Raw genomic sequence first — 21,684 nt, 5'->3', positions numbered from 1 at the left:
ATCCTGACGTAAAATCGTCGACCTATAGACCTCTATCCCTACTCCAAAACAATTACATACTCACCTAACTTAACGTTTCAACTTGAATTTCGAGTTTCAACTTCACAACCCAAAATGAAAACATCGATGGATTTACCATGGTTTTCCTGAAATTGTCATTCCAAGAAAAGCACAAAAGACCGTCGACAGAGATCTGCCTCCAAGTCTCCAGATTAAAACCCGCCTAACTTACTGACTCTTATCCTCAACTCATCTCAACCTATACTCTGGTAATCCTTATTCGTCCAAGTCTGCAAAACCTAGCAAACCTAGCTCGAATACCACCTGTAACGCCCCAAAACCCTTGTGAGCCCCGCGTGCTACTTTAGTGACGTCTGTGTACCTGATACCATCTCATAATATAAAACATGCAGCGGAATAAGTAAAACATTCTCCATAGTCTATTACCAAAGTCTAACCATCAACATACAACAAAGTATTTCTATTTTCATATTACATCTCAAACCAAAAAATTCAACTAACTCAGTCCACACGACCATAATACAAGCCTTGAGATGTACAACATAAACATCTCACATCTGAGTTCTTGCAGACACTCACAAAAAGAAACTATACTAGTCTCCACCCCCTAGTTCTGCTAAACTCGATCTCTGTGATTCCATGAAAAGATATGTTGTATACGGGGTGAGACGCCCTCTCAGTAAGGAAGATGAAGTGAATGACAGTGTGTGGTTAGCATGTGTTTCAGTGTATACAAAATCATACATCTCTCTTTTACTAAAAATGGTATGCATACTCACTTCTCATTTCTCGTACTATAAAACAGTACAGAAAACAATTACATCATTTACATAAATATACTGATATGCATAAAAGACTCCTCATGGAACTATACGCCATGTATAAACCCCCGTGGTCAGGGTTGTGCTACCTGAAGGCTGGACTAAGACCTGGGGGATCAACCCAGACCAAGTCACTCCCTACTAACTACGTCTGCAGGCTTCCACAACTCACTTACGGGTCTGATTGCCTTACCACTTCTTGGTACGTACTTACAGGGAAGGTGACTCCTCTACCTGGGTATTCGACTAGGACCACCCAACACCACTCTCGTAGTACAGTGTGAGCGCACACGGTCAAATGGTGAAACACTCTCTAGCTACGGTACTGTACTCATAACAACTGGGTCCTCAGGGTTCCTAGAGCATATCACGCAATTTAAGTAATTAAAACTATACTTTAAACTCATTTCACATAAAATTTGTCATTTTATAAACCCCGGCCTTGCGCCGTTTACTACAAACTCGAGCCTCGGCCCTCTGTTACAACTCGGCTCTCAGCCAATGAATAAAACTCCGGCCCTTGGCCGTCTGGTAAAACTCGGCCCTCGCGACCATCATATAAATCCCTACATTAATCAAACAGTTCCAATATGTTTCGCAAACAGTTCAGTATTACACAAACACTCCCATTTCTGGTATTTCCATATCTCTAAAAATAGTATTCACCTGCCACACAATTTTCCATATTTAAAACATAACCCGTAGGCAAGTAATAAGAACACCGTATAAATGGTTTGTAGGATCAAACCGAACTTTTCACCATTCATTTCTACTCAAAATATCATATCATATATCCTAGGTTTGAAAATGGGACTTTTGAAGGGTTGGTTTTAGAAACCTCAACTGAAAACATAAATATAACTACTCCATAAACATTTCCATCGGTTCAAAATCATAAAAATGCTGCATTAACATAATCTCCTTACTTGTTTTTGAAACAGAAATCGAAACGGACGAAAAACTGCAAACCCTATCTTTTCGAACTGGTGAAACTACGAGATCCTATGCGTCGGAAGGTGAGAGAGTGATCTGGGGGCACTAGGGAGCCCATAGGAATCTTTTAGCAAAGAAAACTTGAAACCCTAGCAGAGCTCCAAAAGAGAGTTTTTGGAGTTTTCTTGAAAAAATGAGCTCACTTCTATTTATAAGTGGGCAACCCAGAAGAAAACCGAAGCCAGTTTCCCCTGTTCCCACAAAATCGTCGCCAGTTTTGTGGTTGACTGGCCCAGTTGATCCAAAACCGTGGCCAGTTTTCCTCCAACTTGGAAAACCGTCGCCGATTTTGGCCCTAACTTCCCCAATTCCTTCTTTTTCTTTTATTTTCTTTTATTTCTCCCTTTTATATTCATTTTCCTTTATTTTTCAAGTCCGAGTTCCTACAAGCTTGAAGGAAGATAATATAGTAAAATTCAAAGATAAAATGATTAAAAAGTGTGATTGGACTGCAGGTAGATGCAAATATTGTTTGGAATAAAATGGCTAATTCTTTCGTAAGGATAAAAATACTCTAGTAGTAAAGAAAGTTGGTGGTGGGATCAAGAAGTCCAAAAAGTTGTTAAAAAAAAAAAAAAAGAAGCATAAAATATGGCAAAATTGTAGAAATATGGAAAATCTTGAAAAAATATACAGAAACAAGAAAAAATGCAAAAAAAAAAAATATTAGTGAAGCTAAACATAGAGCTTATGATACTTTATATACTAGACTATATGCAAAAGGAGGACTAAATGATAAAAAAACATTTATAAACTTGCTAGAGCTAGAGAAATAAAATGCAAATTATATAGGTGATATAAAATGTATAAAGGACGAAAATGATGATGTCTTAACTAGAAAAGAAGACATAAAAGAGAGGTGGCGAAGACTAGGAATATTCAAAATGAGATCCCTTGGTGCATGTTGTTTGCAGATGATATCGGGTTGATTGGTGATAGTAGGAATAAAGTGGAATCTAAGCTAGAACTTTGAAGAGTCACATTAGAGTCTAAAGGGTTTAAGTTCAGTAGGAATAATACAAAACATATAAAATGTAATTTCAGTAATATAAAGAGCAGTAGTGTGGAGAAGAAGATATTAATAGCACTAATAGATTTAAATATCTCGGATCTATTGTGTAAGCTGAAGTGGGAGTTGAAGAATACGTAGTACATAAAATTAAAACATGTTGGGTAAAATGGAGGAGTGTGTCAGATGTGTTGTGTGATCATAGAATACCCTTAAAATTGAAAGGAAATTTTTATAAGACACAGCTATAATGTCAGCTATGCTCTATGGTTCAAAATGTTGGGCAAATAAGAAACATGTACAAAAAGTAAAAGTTGTTGAAATGTGAATGTTAAAGTGAATGAGTGGTATAACATCAAAAGATAAAGTAAAAAATGAATAGATTCGCAATAATTTAGGCATAGCATCGATTAAAGACAAGATAAGGGAGGGTGGCTTAGATGGTTTGGGCATTTGAAATGCAAGTTTAGTAGAGCACCTATGAGGAGGAGTAAGTTATTGTTTTTGGCATGAAAAGGAGTAGGGGTAGGCCTACAATAACTTGAAATGAGGTAGTGAAGAAGGATTTAATAGCCCTTAATCTAATAGAGAAAAACACTCTCGATTAGATGAATTAGCGAAAAAGGATTCATGTAGCCGACCCCACCTAGTGGGACTAAAGGCTTCTTGTTGTTGTTATTGTTGTGAGGGGCTCAAGTATTTCCACCAACCATGCATTTTAATTTTCATTGTTAAGATACCTTTTTAGGAAAAATGGAAACACTCGTGTGTTTATTATAATTTAAACAAAGGCCAAAAATATTTACAATCATTTAGTTTTTGAAAAATTTATTAATCTTAGCTTTTGGAAACAAATGAATGCATATCAATACTATTTATCTATAACTATATCTATAACTATGTATTTAATTTCATTATGTGTGTGTGTGTGTATAACAAAATTAGTTAAACTTTAGTCATTCCCATGCATGTGTTTAATTAATTAACCTATTTTTTTTTTCGACATAGCATTCAATATTATCCCTACTTTTTTTTTGGTAAAAGAGGGCGGCACCTCCTTTCTTTATTAGAAAACCCTTCACTTATGGTGGAGGAATACTGTGGTTCCACCAAAACAAGTTACAAACAGATAAAATCGAAACGTAACAAAACGAAACGAATACAAAACAACACATTAGACTCTTAAATTAGGAAGACCAATTTTTTCAAGGCGTATTATGCCTCTAACTAGACGGGGTAAAGAAGCAAACTCCAGATATCTCATAGTGGTGCCTTCCTCTCCCTAATGAGCCAATAAGTCCACAACCTTATTTCCTTCTCTAAATTAGTGGGCAATGGTGAAATTAATCATGGAAAGAGCCCCAAGAAGCTCTTTCCAAAAATCCCACAAATACCATAACATGCATCTTGTAGAACAAACCCAATCGACCACTACCTTAGAATCACATTCAATCTCCACATTCATATAACTCATTTCTTTGCACATCCGCACTCCCTTCGTCAGTGCCCTAAGTTTAGCTTTATTATTAGAGCCATAGCCAAAGAAGGAAGATTAAGCACCCAAGAAAGCCCGCTGCAATCTCGAATCACACCACCCCCTCCACATGTCCCTCAATTTCCTCGACAACAACCATCTACGTTCAACTTAACGGACCCAACCTGAGGGTTCCCACACCTAACATGTAACGACCTGCTATTTAACTAAGTTTTTTTATTTTTATTTTTATTTTTATTTTTATTTTTATTTTATACCATAACATTTATAATGCTCTGATACCACACTGGATTAAACTCAACCATCAACCTAAGTAGCGAGAAGCAGAAATCAAATAAACATATCCATATATAACTATATACGATACTAGAGTGCTAACATGTTTCCCAAAATATACATATATGACTATTCCCCAAATATCCTCAACTGGTGAGGGCTATACAAAAATACTCCCAAAAATATACTCACTCTCTACTGATAGGGCAATACTGTGACCCCTCTATCTGCGAGCCTGTCTGCTCGCCTAGCTGGTTCACTTGAAAAATAATTCAACACTGGAATGAGCCAACGCTCAGTAAGACGAAACATGCTATTACTAGTGTGTGGCCACTGAGCTATAGTTGGTAAAAATAATCTGATTTAGGAATAACATGAATAATTGAATCTGAAAATGCTGATATTACATAACGTATAATAAAACCATTAACCATATTATTTAACATGCTAATCCGTATGAAACTACCTTTCGTATTAATACTACTATTTCTAAAAAATCTACTTATACTTATAATATCTGAGAAAATTTCCCTGAATGGCTATATGTCATGATTTAACCCCTCATGACAGGGTTGTGCGGCCCGAAGGTGGGACCTATCCTGGCTGGCGAACCAGGGTAAGTCAACTAAACTCCAACAGTCTGATTGACCCCCTTAATCCATATCTGATGGAGAGCTTGTCCCGACATGGGCACGATCGACCTCATACCACTTACTATTTGAGTAAAGTGGTTGCACTCTGAACTGAATATCTGTAACTACGGTACAGTGCTCTGCTGTCTGATCCATCAAGGTCTGATACTATATAGGTAACTGATATTTGTAATATACTGTTTTTACTGTGGTTTCTAAAACAACCATAACCCCATAAAATTTAACTGAAATTCTAAATAAGCTGACCGAAAATTTGTTTTCTGTATAACTGAATAGCTGTCTGAATATCTGTATATTGGGGTGTTATGGTACTGATAAACAAGTTATTCTAGAATTACTAAAAATGCATATTTCTGAGTATACTGTTCACTGAAAAATTTGTCATTCTATATCATGCAAATATCATAGTATTTCTGTTAATGACTATAAACATGGTATTCACAAATTCTATAATTATAGTATTGTTTCTGTTATCGACTCAAGCCACACAAATACATACTAATATTATCAAGTCCTGGAAACTATAATATATATATATATATATATATATATATAACTTGAATAGTAATTTGATAAAGATATATAATTCATGCTGAAATCATAAAAAAGTTTCCTAGCATAGCATGTTTCCCTTACCTGACTACTGGAAAGCCTCTGTGGTATACTGATCTAACACCCGCAGGGCTTCCTACTCAACACCCTGAAAATAACATTCGCCAAAACAAAATATCAATATTTCTTGGCCTACATCATTTCCTACAATTGCCAGAAGGTCAAAAATTGGCTAACAAGCCTTACCCTGATTTTGGGAAGAAATTCAACTCGATTCCACCGACGATCTGCTCCGGTAAACTTGGAGAGAACTTCGCCAAGAGTGTTGTGATGGCCTCAGATAATCAATCCGGCAATTGAAGGGGCCGAAATTGAAGAGAGATGGAGGAGAGGCCGTAGGAGAGAGAGAGAGAGAGAGAGAGAGAGAGAGAGAGAGAGAGAAGAAGTTGCGTTGAATTTTCTGTGATTAAACTGAGTTTAGGGCTATTTATACTGCAGGATTCGTCAACGAGCCACGTCACCTCGTCGACGAGTCCTGTAGAAAGTTCGTCGACGAATCTGCACTCTCGTCGACGAATTTCAGAATTCCCAAAAATCTTCTCTCGATATCTTCTCGTCAACGAAACCCCTGTGTTCGTCAACGAGGCCTGGAAAAATATCTTGGGTTATTATATCCCAAAATGCGATGTCGCGTTCGTCAACAAAGTTTGCTGCCTCCTTTTGTTCTTGTTCCCATTTCCCTTTCTCTTTATTATTTAAATAACATTATTGTTCGGGTTGTTACATAACAACACAAGGAATTTGTGCCTTTGGAGAGATAATTGGAATCTCAAGAGCACTTAAAACTTTGCTATCCTAAGTGGAAAGGAATCCGCTTGATCTCATATTCTCCGAAACCCTCCTAAGCCATACCTTGATTGCCAACCAAACTCCTTCAGCCAATTCCTTAGCACCTTCCATTCAAACTCTACATCGACACACCCAAAGTCTCCAAGTTATTAAACTCGGCAAGAACTCAATGATTACACCTCTCTGAGTCGATTTCTTAGCATAAGTAAACCATTGTTGAACACAACAAATCCAAGAAACTGCATTCGTACAAGGAGCCCCCAAGGCTGTAGCAGCAAAATCCCAAACCTTCACAGCAATCTCGCTCGAGCAAAGGACATGATTCAAGGTTTCTGTTTGCCCCAACTCGCAACAATTACACTGAGAAGCAAGAGCAATACCCAAGGATTAAACTTTCTCATCCACCGGCAATTTGTCAAAACGAGCTTTCCAAGCACACATGCTGACCTTTTTTGGCAAGAGATTGTGCCACAACCAATCCATATCCCTTACATATGGCCCTCTGACTCTAATTAAATCCTAAGCACTTAATGACGTGAAGCTTCCTTTATCATTGAGTTTTCAAATTAGAATATCCTCACCTGGTCTGTAACAACCCGAAGAATAATGGTATTTAAATAATAAAGAGGGAGAGAAATGGAAACGGGAACAGAAGGAGGCAGCCGACTTCGTCGATGAACACGACATTGCATTTTGAAAGTGATAATCCCAAAAAATTTTCCAAGCCTCATCGACGAACACAGGGGTTTCGTCAACAAGGGTTCTTCAGGATCTCGTTGACAAGAAGATACCAAGAGAGGATTTTTGTTAAGTCTGAAATTTGTCGACGAAGGTGCAGGTTCGTCGACAAACTTTCTACAGGGCTCGTCGACGAATCGTCGACGAATCCCACAATATAAATAACCTAAATCCGGGTTAAATGCATAATTTTCAACGAAATTCTCTCATTTTCTCTCTCCTATGGCCTGTCCCTTCTCTCTCTCTTCGATTTCGGCCCCGTTAGTCGCCAGATCGACGATCAGAGGCCACCACGACGCTCCTGGAGAAGTTCTCTCCAAATCTGCTGCAGCGGATCGTCGGAGGGACGAAGTTGGATTTCATCTCAGATTCAGGGTAAGGTTTTTTGTTGAAATTTGGCTTTCCAGCAGTTGTAGGAAATGCAGTATACGTAGAAATAATGATGTTTCGTTCTAGGATATTTGATTTTCAGGGTGTGAGTGGAGAACCCTGTGGGTGTAGGACCCATCATAGTAGGGGATTTTTACCAGAAAACAAGTAAGGGAAATATGCTATGTTAAGCAGTTTTAGAATGATTTTCAGTATGAAAAATATATTTTTACCAGGTTATTATTCACAGCAGAACTTATACAGTTTAGTAATTATGCATAATATGTTTAAATTATTGTGTGGCTTGAGAATATACATATAGTACAGAAACATGTTTTATAGTATTTTTCAGAGTTATGTTTTACAGAATATACAGACAGTGGATATGTTCTATAGTAATTACAAAATACCATGATTATACAGTTTACAATACCATGACATACATTTTTATAGTTCATTTTAGAAATACTGTTTATACAGATACAATTTATCACAGCGTCATGGTTAATATAGTTATTACAGAATCATGGTAAAACAGATAGTTGTATATAAAGATGTATTATATATTATCAGACCCTGATGGACCATTACAGATACAGTTTACAAAGCACGGTACCGTAGCTATATACAATATAGAGTGCAACCACCTATTCAGATAATACGTGGTATGTAAGTCGATCGTATAGTGCCCACGAGTGGACAGGCTCCCCATTAGATATGGGTTAAGGAGGGCTGATCACACTAACGAAGTATAGTGATTTATCCTGGTTAGCCAGTTAGGATAAATTCCGCCTACGGGCCGCACAACCCTGTCATAAGGGGTTAAATCATGACACACAATTATCCACAGGGAAGTTTTCAGTTATTATTATGTATATACAGATTTACAAAGATAGAAAATACACTTATATATATTAGAAGTATTTTGAGTAGAAACCTAAAATACAGATATGTTAAGCAACAGGGAAAAGGTGATGGTTTATATTACTGGTATTGTATTTACAGATTCAGTGATACATGATTATATAGTAATAGATTTTCATAGTATTGTAACTCATTTATCACACACTAGCAATAGCATATTTCGTCTTACTGAGCATTGGCTCATCCCATTACTTTAACATTTTTCAGGTTATCCAGGTAGGCGAGCAAATCAGGCTCGCAGATAGAGTGAGTATTTTTGGGAGTATTTTTGTATAGCCCTAGCCAGTTGAGGGTATTTTGGGAAACATTTTAGCACTCTGGTATTGTATATAATTATATATTGTTATGTTTATTTGATTTCCGCTTCTCGCTGCTAGGTTGATGGTTGGGTTTAATTTAGTTTAGTATCAGAGCATTATAAATGTTATAGTATAAAAAAGAAAGAAAAAATCAGAACTGTAAGAGAAATAGTAGGACGTTACATGGTCTCCCACAAGCAATATTCTATATGACTTCTTCGGCTTTGTCATTACCAACCAACTCCACTAAGTGCTGCCTATCCCAAGCACCATCCACCCACGCATCTTTAATATTAAGTAGAGGATTTTGAATATTGTTAAATTGCAAACAAAGCGGGCCACTAGCCAACCCTTTTCATTCTTTACCTTCAACTTCATGTTCTCCGTCACCTGAGGTAAGACCCGCATGACTAATTTCCAAAACCGAGAACTTGAGTCTTTAGAAACCACCATGGAGATATGTCCCTGTTTCACATATTTAGCACGAAGAATTTTGTCCAAAGATTGGCTAAAGTCATGAGCCTCCATGCAAATTTCATATGTAGAGATTTTTGAATTTCACCAAAATCACGAACACCTAATCCACCCTCACTAGTGGCCTTGCACAGTTTAGACCACAAGCACCACTTCATTTTCGGCTTTCCATTTATCCCACCCCAAAAAAAAGTTGAGAGGATAGAATTCATCTTCTTGTGGACTGCCTTTGGAATGTCTAATACTGCCAACAAATGAGTCGCCATACAACTAAGAACATGCTTTAAAAGAATTAAACGACCACCTTGCGAGAATAGCTTTAGATTCCACCCCGCCACCTTGCTTTTTATTTTTTGAACCAATGGCTCCAAGGATCTAATCGTAAAGCACCCAGAAACAAGCGGGACACCTAAGTAAGTGATCGGGAAAACACCCTCCATAGATCTAATTAATCTTATCAAACTCCGCCTCCGCCACATTGGAATTTTCTTTGAAAAGAAGATAGCTGTTTTTTCTTTGCTAATCATTTGGCTAGACCACTGCTCATAGATACCCAAAACTTTAATAAGACGCCGCATGGATCGTTTCTCCCCATTAAGAAAAATCAAAATATCATCTACATAGAGTAAATGTGAAATCAAAGGAGCCCCCTAAGGGTGATGAAGATAGGATCATTAGGATAGAAGAGGTAGCCCCACATGATTTTGTTGTGCAAAAGAAATTGCTGAACTAGTACTTATACTAATGGTATTGATAATAATAATGGTTGTTCTATTCTTGAAAGTTGTGAGCACGATAGAGGAATAATTACTAATTATATGGTGGTGGAGATGACAACTTTTTTTTTTTAACTAAAGGAGGGCAGCACCTCCATTTAATTATTGATATACCCTCACTTTTGGCAGAGGAATACCGTGGTTACAAGACAAGCATTGAGAGATTACAGATTAAAAAAAAAGGATTAAAAGCCTCCCAAAAACAATACCAACAACCAACCAAAACAGGACTACAAATCCAAACAAAACTAAATAAGAAAACAAATCTAAACAGCCCTATCAAAAACAAAAATAATAAAATAAATTAAATCAAAAAATCTAAAAATCTAAACCAACCAAACAAAAAACGAGAGGATTAACTAATGACGAAAGGAAGTGAGACTCAACCTATCCATCCAAAGGATACTTTTTAGAGAACGTGGTAAAAATGTTGTTCTTCATAGATGACATTGTTTCTCATTTCTCCTTCTCTAGCAAGAAAATCAGCCGCACTATTGTCTTCTCTATATTGATGGATCACCATGAAGTTCACTCCTTCTAGCTCCGCCATGAGGTCCTCCCAAAAATCCCAAAGATATCACAAGATACATCTACCTTTTCGAATCCAATCAACAACAATTCGCGAGTCACTTTCAATAATCACATTAAAATAATAAAGTTGTTTACATAAACGAATTCCTTCCAGAATTGTTTTTTATTCCGCACTTTTGTTCGTACTTTCACCATGCCATGGCAGTCTCGAATAATTCCTTCATCTCCTGAAGTACCCGGATTGTCCCTACAGCTACCATCACAATTAAGTTTTATCCACCCTACTGGAGGTTTAACCTACGAACTAATTTTTCCAAGTCTGGCGCAAACTCCCTAATGCTGAATTTTAAACTCTTTCAAAATCGTAATGTCCGATATCTTCAATTTTCAAAACAAATTAGAGCTCTCAACTAAAGAACTAACACAGTATCGACCACTTCTCCACGTATGATCCGCACTTTAATAAATTCCTTCCATTCTCGCTTTGCATCTTCGATTCCACAGGCACCATGTAATCAAACACAGAATCAAACCGGTTAAAATACCTTTAATAGATGATTTTCGAGCATAGTGGAACCAGTTTGCAATTCTTTTTTTCCAGGGAAGGAGCCGTTGGAAAGGAATCCCCAACACTACACTAGCCCGACGCCAAACCTCTAAAGCCACCTCACCTAAAGAAAGAATGTGATCAGTGTTTTCTTGGCTTCTCTGCACACAGCAATCACAAGTCAAAGCCATCGATATTCCTTTGGCCTGAATTCTATCATCTACTGTCAATCATCTAAACCAGGCTTTCCATAAACACATTGAGATTCTTCTCAAAAATAAAGAATGCCAAAACCAGTCATTCCACTCAAAATTATCACTTCTGCTCCTCACTGGCTCCTATATCATTTTTGTAGAGAACTTGACGTCAGGGGCAGGTGGTGGAGATGACAACTGATTTTGCAGATGGCCATTATAGTCAAGTTATTTTTAATGTATGGATGTTTCTTATAATGCACTTGAAATGAAACGAAAAGCCCTCACTTGCAATATTACTTAATCCATCAAATATAAATACTCTTAAATTTAGAGTAAATGAATAATTTTCATTAATCAAATGCTACCCAAATGAAGTAGAAAATTGCTTTTGGTTCATACAATACATGTGAGCATATTCTATTTTGGTACAAATAAATAATTAAAGCAAGGGAGTGTGTTCGTACTTCATACAAGGCCACCAAAGGAAAAAAAAAGGTCAATCAAGATAAGAAGGGGAACTTAAGATGTTTGATTCTCGGTTGCTTCATTGAAAAATAAAAATATTTTTGATTGAAACCAATTCCTCTAATTCAAACTGAGGAGATTAGTTTTTGATTCAGCGGCTTCAGAGAGTTAAGAGTCTTTTTGTTATCAAACCCAAACTATGATGAGTGAGATCTTCTACTTTGCATGGGACTGTAAGAGCCCCCCCCCCCCCCTTTCAATCATTGGATGATCAAACCCAAACTCTTCATCTGTGTGAGTTTTCAGCATGCTCTAGACAACAAATGGCTTCTTGCAGGCTTGTCCAACATAAACAAAAAAGTGGCATTTGGATAGCCTGTGTGGATGGGTGGGGGAAGAGGGGTAGAAATAATATGTCGCAGTGGATGACTATAATTTGAGCCAGTATATGTGGGGCAAAGACTATGCAGCCTCTTCCCTCAAAACGGAGTGAGTGTCACAATGGGGTTCGTAAAAGGAAAATATCACACCAACTCACATGGTTTTGCCTCCTGACCTGACTAACAGTGTGTACTAAATAGCTTTCATATGGCCTATCAACTAAACAAATGGGAGAGGTCCATTATTTTTTAACAGGTAGGATCTAGGAGGCATAAAACCTCTCAAACGTTTTGTGTAAAATTACATACTATGCATCATGTTTCTAGAGATTAGAGATCATATGTAGAGATAAAGCCACTGAGACTATTTGTTTTTAGGAAACTAGTGAACTGGAAAGCAATAAGCCTATCAGCTCATGTGGTTCTGCACAACGAGGAGTTACCAATAATGAAGTTGGTCGAGCTTGGGCTAGAATTTGAAGAAATGACAGGTTGAAGGGAAGCACAAACGAATCTAGGACATAATATTGTTTTGTAATAATGAATTACCAAATCCTTGTCACTTATGATATGGAAAGAGTTTCCATTTTGGCACTTCTCTTCATAGACAGCATCCTCAGGATCAGGGCATCTGTCATCGTGACTATCACCCCTCAAGTGATAGTCAAAACATAAACCATTGGAAGCCTAGAACCATTTCACTTTAAACAGCATGACCAATATTGACATTCTCCAAAATATGGCTTATGTTTTAGAATATATGAATTTTGGTACAGAAGGGGGTTGGAAGGAAACGTATGTAATTGATTATTTTAATTAAAAGGATTTCATTTAGCCCATCAACCCCTCGATCCAACTAAATTGGATAAGTGAAACTTCCTAATTTCCAAAGTGACACTCTAGAAGTAATGTGCTTAGGAGTTTGGGAATGCATTGTAGCAGATGAAGGGTACCCATAATTTATATGAAAGAATCCTTAGATGAAGAACAAGTGAATTTTTGTTGGATTCAAACCAGTCATAAGTGTATATCATACGCATGAAGGTATCTTGGAAATCCTCAAGAGAAATGGAGCAACAAATAGAGATAGGTTGGGTCAAATAAGGGATACTAATTTATAAGGGATCACATGGTTCTGCCTTCCAACTAATCATCATGCAGAAATTTGAAATGAGTGACCAGGCTTTATATCAGTTGAAACACATCATGCCCTACCAAGTCTAGGCAAGCATTATCACAATACCCCATCTGAAACTAGAGAGATGTTGACAGGAGATGGCCTTTTGTTGGTTTTAAGCACTATACTAGCTGACCACTTGGACTAGGAGGGGTACTTGTTTTCTTTCTTCTTTTCTCTTTGATAATCTGGCACGCAAGATTATTGTTGTTCTTGTTGTTGCTGTTTGGAGTTTTAAATTGGCAATGTAAACCTCTGGAACATTTGTATACATAATGAGAAATTGTAGAGTTACAATGAACAGAACTACTTGTACAACATTATGAAAATAAACCCTGATTGAGAAATTAAATTGCAAGGTCTGGCAAGTAATAAGTATTATAAGCATATCCAATTACTCCTCCAATGTGCATTGGAACAGTAAAAGCACGCAATGAAGTGATCAAGAGTTTTGCCTTGTGGGATGGGGGTGGGAAAAATCTAAATCTATAGTGTATCAAACAGAAACCCATGAAATGCACCCATGTACTAGTCCTCTTGCTATACAAATAATTATACAGACTGAAAATATACTGAAAAAGATGATGAACGTATGAACCAACCATAGCTCATAAGCTTAGAATTGAAAAATGCACTACCATTTGATGGTCCTTGTCCTGTAGGAGAGATAGCACTTTAGACACTTTGAGATACAGACTTAATAATTTTAGCAATCAAATAATACCCAAATGGACCAGCTAATGGTTTTTGGTTGCTACAGCCTACAATGAGCAGATTTGATATGCAGTTTCTGTACAGAAATATACAAATGTTTATGAAGGCTTCACAAGATTCAACCCAATTCCCATAATTCAAATATGGAGAAACTAGTTTTTGGTTCACTCGAGAGCTAATTGTACTCAGGGCTAGCTATTTTGCTACACACTGTGGCCACTGAAGTATTAGCTAAAATCTATTAAGCTCACTAAACTTTTAATTTGTACAAATATGCAACTCTACGTACCAAAGTGTCGACAATATTCCCCTTTTGCCTGCAACAATAAACGCCGCCCTTCCAATAGAATTGCTTTGGTGAAAGCCATTTTTTAGCGTGCATAGCAGCTTGGATCCCACTTAGGCTGACTATTGCTTAATAATTTCTCCACCATAAAACTTAGCAAGGTCACATGATCATCAGATTAAGCACCCATCAATCTGCGATTTTAATCGAATCATGAACTATTGGGAAGTTCAGCCAACTCCAAAGCTCGTGAAATCCCATGCACCATAAAATTCTCCGACGAGAAAATCTCCGGCGCTGTTATCTCCACACCATTAACAGCCAATCCTGCACTCATATTTACCCCCCTCCCAGAAATTTCAAGATCCATATCTGGTAGCAGCGTCCTCAACGACGCCTTCTCTGGCAGCGCGCCCATCTCTGCGTAAGTAAACCTCCGAGGCAGTATATGAAGCCTCACAATTCTGTCAAGCAGCGGCAAAGGAGAAGCCACGAATGCCAGGTCCGGCGGGGCAAAGACCGTTAAATCGCTCAAATCCATGCAATCTTCGAGAAGATTATCAAGAACAGCATGCAGCCCAACTGCGAACGACACGAACCCATTTAAACTCAGCAATCGGATAATTCGATTCCACTCCGGAATGTTCTTGGATTTCCCGAAACCCGAAACCAGCCGGTGATTCGAATCGCAGATGGGCGATCGAATAAAAGCCCAGCCCTGACGAACATCTTGGGGATCCAGAGGAGAGAAAGGCTCAAGAACGCCGTGAATCGAAATGGGTCCTCCAAGAAACAGATCCGCGTGAGAAATTGAGACGTTGTTGATCTCCAAAGATCTCTGTTTCGCGTCAATCTTCGTGATGGCTGCATTCTTTCCCTTGAGACGAGTCTGGAGGCAGGTTCCTTGGGGTTTTGCCAAGAGGTCTCGGAGGGAGAGCTTGGAAGGGAAAGTGTGATATTGGAGGAGAGGTTTGGCGAGCCAGGGGGTGAGAGTGAGATTGGAGATGGCGGAGTCATGGATGGCGAAGATGGTTGATTGAGAGGAAGGGGAGAGGAAGAGTTCGGGGGAGATCTGAAGAAGGGTGGCAATGGCGTTGAATCCTGGTTTTCTGAGAGCTTGAGAGGCGTTTCTTGTGAGCTCGCGGAGGGCGGCGGTGTTTGATGGGATTGCGGAGTCGCTTTCTGGGTGCAGAGCTGTTGAGATTGCCATGACGGCTAGGACCACGGAGACCGTGAAGTAGATTGGTGCGTGCCACCAGCGCGAGCAGGCAATTGCCATGGAGAGAGAGAGAGAGAGAGAGAGAGAGAGAGAGAGAGAGAGAGTAGTTGCAGCCCTGCAGGGGAAACACAGAGCGAACAGGGGAGGTCGGGAAGAAAGCAGGAAGAAAAATGTTTGGAGGGAAATGGGAGGATTCACAAAAGTGGGGGGAAGAAAGCTCGGAAAGCACTAGTTTAAAAAGGGGATATTGTGATATTTTAGTAAGTTGAGTGACCTAATTGTAAAAATTAAGAGTTGAATGCTTAATTAAAGTTAGTCAATAGTTTAATGATGGCGGTGTATTTTATGGCCTAGATTAATTGGGAATAAGGTTATGAGCCTGCCTACATAAGGGTCATGTACTACCCAACAAAAAATGTGACCTAGTTGCTGAAAAATGAAAGTGGAGTTGCATTTAGTCTGCTAAAGGATATGTATACTTTTATTTATTTATTGTGACTTTTATTACAGTCATTGGATCGTCTTTAAATCCAACGGTTGTGTGGTATCATATATATGTTTGTAAGTCATGGAAAAATATAGGGATGACTTGTCATTTTGTGCAAGGAAAGTTAGAGAGGGGTTCTCTTTAGGAAGAACTTTTATTCAATAGGTTGAGAGTAAAGGGGTGTACAGGAGATCTGGGATCGTGGAGAGACTGATCAGATCTTGTACTGTCATCATTTCATAGTGGATTTTCTTCAGGTGCACGCTCCATGGACGTAGGCAACCTTGTCGAACCACGTAAAATCTCTTGTCTCCATTTTTCTGTGAATGTTTTTTGTGTAATTTATTTTATTGATTGGAAGATTAAAATCGCTGCGCGTCAACAAGTGGTATCAAAGCACGATTTTGATTGGGTGCAAATCTAATAGATCATATCAGATCGAAAGAAAATTTTTTTAGATTTGAAGTTTTTTCGCAGGAGTGCTCAAGATCATAGTGGTTCGTTTAGATCTGATTGAGGTACACAAAAATTCATATCAGGTGCCGAAAAATTATTCCTGAATTTTTCAATTGAAGGAGGATTTTTTGGATTTGAAGTTTTCTTGCGGGAGTGTTCAAGATCAAAGCAGTTTGTTCAGATCGGATTGAGGCACGCAAAGAATAGATCAGGAGCCGAAAAATTATTTTGAAATTTTTCGATTGAAGGTGTGAAAAAAAAATTCCAGAAGAAAAAAAAAATTTGCTGATGAAGAACATGATGAACAGTGCCAAAATTGGGTGACAGACCCGAATTCAAAATTGGGTCAAAGTGCGAGTCGAGGCGCGGATCCTCCCCATGGAGCGCTAACATCAAAGCTGACGCAGACGTCATTGCTGATGTCATCCTGACATGTGTTGACGTTAGAGGAGAGTGAAAAAAAAAGAAAAAAAAATTAATGGCGAGTACTTCGACGGCCAAGTTCGAGGTAGAGCCCTTTAATGGGAAAAATAATTTCAATCTGTGGCAGAGCACTGTGAAGGATGTGTTGGTTCAACAGGGACTGATTAAGGCACTGTATAGGAAAGACAGGAAGCCAGAGACCATGTCAGATGATCAATGGAAGGAGCTGAAAATGAAAGCGGTAAGTACCATTCACTTAAGTTTAGCTCCAGAAATTAAATACAGTATGTTGAATAAAACATCATTAGCTGAACTTTGGAAAAAATTGGAAAATATTTATATGTCCAAGTCCCTAGTTAATAAACTATATTTAAAAAAACAGTTGTATCAGTTGAGGATGACTTTGAAAACCACACTACTGCTAGGTAAGGAGACTTTTACAGTTGATGAGGTGACTACTGCCATTCTGGAGAGTGAGAATTTTTACAAACCAGATCATCCAGGACATGGAGAAGGGTTGGTGGCTAAGGGTGAGTCTAGCCAACAGCAGAGCAGGAGTTCTAGCAGGGGTAATTGGAATCGAGGGAAATCTCGATCCAAGTCCAGGGGTAAAAGTGGGAACTAGAAGAGTGGTTGTTTTAATTATGATGAAGAAGGACTGTCTAAGAAGGAAAAGAGATTTAGAGGAAAAGAATAGGAAGAAGACTGAGCATGTAACATCCTGCTAATAAAATAAAATCTTTTCCCCTATTTTAATATCAAACATTAACCTAAACAGCGGAAGGCCAATCATAAAAAATAAATTCACACATAATACAATACCAGAGTGTCAAATCATCCCCTGAATACATAAACATCATTGTTCTCTCAAAACTACCCTTGCTGATACCAAGAGTTTACAAAACATGCCACCCAAAAATAATACTCACTCTCAAAAAGGACAGTACAACAACCCCTCTACCTACGAGCCTACTCCGCTCGCCTAGTTGGTTCACCTGAAAAATAATTCAACACTGGGATGAGCCAACACTCAATAAGACAAAACATGCTATTACTAGTGTGTGGCTACTGAGTTATATTTCTGTATTAATAATCTGATTTAGAAATAATATCATGGATAACTGAAATTGCAAATGTTGGTATAAACAACATATATTAAAACTATATAAATTTACTTTTCATAATACTACTACTATTTCTGGAAATCTACTTATACTTATAATATTTGAGAAAATTTCCCTGGATGGTTGTATGTCGTGATTTAACCCCTCATGACAAGGTTATGCGGCCCGAAGGCGGGACTTATCCTGGCTGGCCGACCAGGGTAAGTTAACTGAACTCCGACAGTCTGATCGGCCCTCTTAATCCATATTTGATAGAGAGCTTGTCCCGACGTGGGCATGATCGACCTCATACCACTTACTGTCTAAGTAAAGTGGTTGCACTCTGAACTGAATATCTGTAGCTACGGTACCGTGCTCTGCTGTCTGATCCATCAGGGTCTGATACTATATAGGTAACTGATATCTGTAATATACTGTTTTTATTGTGGTTTCTAAAATAACCATAACCCCATAGAAGTTATCTGAAATTCTAAATAAATTGACTGAAAATTTGATTTCTATATAACTGAACTGCTGTCTGAATATCTGTATGTCGGGGCGTTATGGTACTGATAAACATGTTATTATGAAATTACTGAAAATGCATATTTCTGAGTATACTGTACATTGAAAAATTCGTCATTCTATAAACATGAAATTCTTATGGTATTTCTGCTAATAACTATAAACATGGTATTCACAAATTCTATAAAATATAGTACTGTTCTATTATCAACTCAAGCCACACAAATAAATATTAATATTATTAGGTCCTGGAAACTGCAAATATATATATAATCTGAATAATAATTTGATAAAACATATAGTTCGTACTAAAATCGTAAAAGGGCTTCCTAGCATAGCATATTTCTCTTACCTGACTACTAGAAAGCCCCTACAGAATAGTTGTCCTACACCTGTAAGGTTTCCCACTCAACTCCCTGAAAATAACATTCACTAGAATAGAATATCATTATTTCTTTGTCTCCATCATTTCCTACAACTGTCAGAAGTCCAAAAACTGAATAAAGGCCTTACCCTGATTATAGGGAAGAAATTCAACTCAATCCCACCGATGATCCGCCCTGGTAAACTTGAAGAGAACTTCGCCAGGAGCGTCGTGGTGGCCTCAGATCATCGATCCGGCGACTGACGGGGCCGAAATAGAAGAGAGATGGAGGAGAGACTGTAGGAGAGAGAGAGAGAGAGAGAGGGGAAGGTTTGCGTTGAGTTTTCTGCTATTAAACCAAGTTTAGGGCTATTTATATTGCGGCCTTCATCGACGAGCCACGTCATCTCGTCAATGAGGTCTAGAAGAAGGTTCGTCGATGAATACCATCTCCTCGTCGACGAAATTCAGAATTCAAAAAATGTCCGCTCGGTATTTTCTTGTCGACGAAATGCTTCCTCATTGACGAGGTCCTCATATACCCTCGTCGACGAATCCCCCGTGTTCGTCAAAGAGGCCCTAGGAAAATTCTTGGGTTATTACATTCCAAAATGCAATGTAGCTTGCCTCCTTCTGTTACTGTTTCCATTTCCCTCCCTCTTATTATTTAAATATCATTATTCTTCGGGTCGTTAAAGAGTAGGCTATTGTAGTGGAAAGCAGTTCTTCTATTTTGATGGGGATCTTTTGGCTGTTACTACAGGTTCTAGTTACTTAGCTAATACCTAGACTTTGGATTCGGTGTGCTCATATCATATGTGTCCATACAAGGACTGGTTTGACTCCTATGAACCAATCTCTGGAGGGACAGTGTTGATGGGTAATGATGCTTCCTGTGGTATTCTTGGTATTGGAACGGTCAAAATCAGGATGTTTGATGGTGTGGTTAGAACCATCATGGATGTGAGGCATGTTCCAGATCTGAAAAAGAATCTGATTTCCTTGGGTTTTTTGGATGGTTTCTTTTTTTCAACTAGGGATGGTGTGCTAAAAGTGGCTAAAGGTTCACTGGTAGTAACGAAGGGTCATCTGAGGAACAATTTGTACACTCTGGTGGGTAGCACAGTGACAGGTGGAGCTGCATCTAGTACCTCTTCAGATATAGATACAAATGATACTACTATGTGGCATATGAGGCTGGGTCACATGAGTGAGCATGGTTTGCAGAAGCTGCACAGGCGGAACTTACTGAAGGTAATTCTTGTTGTAAGCTTAAGTTCTATAAAAAATGTTTGTTTAGTAAACAGCGCAGGGTGAGTTTCAGAACAGGAAAGCATACGAGCGAGGAGGTGCTGGAGTACATTCATTCTGATGTATGGGGTCTAGTACAGGTACAGTCTCACAGTGGTGCTATTTATTTTGTCTCATTTATTGACGACTTTTTTAGGAAAGTCTGGGTGTATTTTCTAAAGCACAAAAGTAAGGTATTAAGTAAGTTAAGGGAATGGAAAGCTCAAGTAGAGAAGCAAACAAGGAAAAAGGTGAAGTTTCTGAGATCTGACAATGAACTAGAGTACAAAAACAACTAGTTCATTGACTTCTGTAAGGAAGAGGGGATCACTAGGCACTATATAGTTCCACATGGGCCACGGAAAAATGGGGTGGCTAAAAGGATGAACAGAACATTACTAAAGAGGGCAAGGTGTATGAGGATTCAGGCTAATCTACCTAAGTCATTCTGGGCAAAAGCAGTGAGTATAGCACACTACCTGGTAAACAGGTCTCCTTCTGCAGCTATTAACGCAAAGGTTCCTGAGGAGGTATGGACAAGTAAGCTAGTAGATTACTCTGTGTTGAAAATATTTGGTTGTCCATTATATGTGCAAGTGCGGGAATAGGACAGATCAAAGTTGGACTCTAAGTCCAAACCGTGCGTATTTCTTGGTTTCCAATAAGGAGTGAAGGGATACCGATTGAGGGACCTTATAGCATAGAAGGTGGTCATTAGGAGGGATGTGGTCTTCGATGAGGAAGCCATGTTGAAGAAGAATGCCGATAAGAAGGTGGAGTCTGATTCAGTAGGAGTACCTATTTAGGTGGAGCTAGACAGTATTCATAATTCAGGTATGGGTAATACTCAGACTACTATTGTTGATTCTGTTGCACAAAATATAGTGAGACAGGCTACAGTTCCTTAGAAAATTCCTCAGACAGGTGATAGACATGAGCCTACAGGGCTAGCCACCGGCAGAGAAAGGATGAATGTTAAGCCTCTAGTCAGGTATGGGTTTGAGGACTTAGTTGCATTTGCTTTGATTACTAGTAGTGGAGATCCTTCTGATTTTCAGGAAGCAGTTCATAGTTCTGAACGAGATAGTTGGCTTGGAGCTATGGTTGAGGAGATGGAGTCTCTTCATAAGAATGACACTTGGTTGTTGGCTCAGAAGCCCAAGGATAGGAAGCTGATTAGTTGTAAGTGGGTTTTCAGAAAGAAAGAACCTACTTCAGAATCAAAAGGGATAAAATATAAGGCTAGGTTAGTATTAAAGGGATACAAACAG

General features: G+C 38.4%; 1 protein-coding gene across 3 annotated transcripts in view; it reads right to left on the bottom strand.

Annotated features, from left to right (window-relative positions):
- The window catches only part of LOC131155176 (fasciclin-like arabinogalactan protein 21), a 32,519-nt gene extending 16,643 nt beyond the window's left edge, over positions 1-15,876 (bottom strand). For 2 of the 3 annotated variants that reach the window (XR_009136764.1, XR_009136763.1), the window contains exon 1: positions 14,550-15,874. Coding sequence is in view for 1 of the 3 variants with exons in the window: in XM_058108128.1 (XP_057964111.1) it covers positions 14,758-15,825 (1,068 nt within the window). In the remaining 2 variants the exon portion in view is untranslated. Of the gene's footprint in view, positions 1-14,368 lie in introns of those variants that run through there. The other variant, XM_058108128.1, reaches the window with a different exon arrangement.
- Between the last annotated feature and the right edge of the window lie 5,808 nt (positions 15,877-21,684).

This window comes from Malania oleifera, chromosome 5, assembly GCF_029873635.1.
Source record: "Malania oleifera isolate guangnan ecotype guangnan chromosome 5, ASM2987363v1, whole genome shotgun sequence".
NCBI lineage: Eukaryota > Viridiplantae > Streptophyta > Magnoliopsida > Santalales > Ximeniaceae > Malania > Malania oleifera.
The sequence above is the reverse complement of the archived record's forward strand: the minus strand, read 5'-3'. Positions and strand labels throughout refer to the sequence as shown.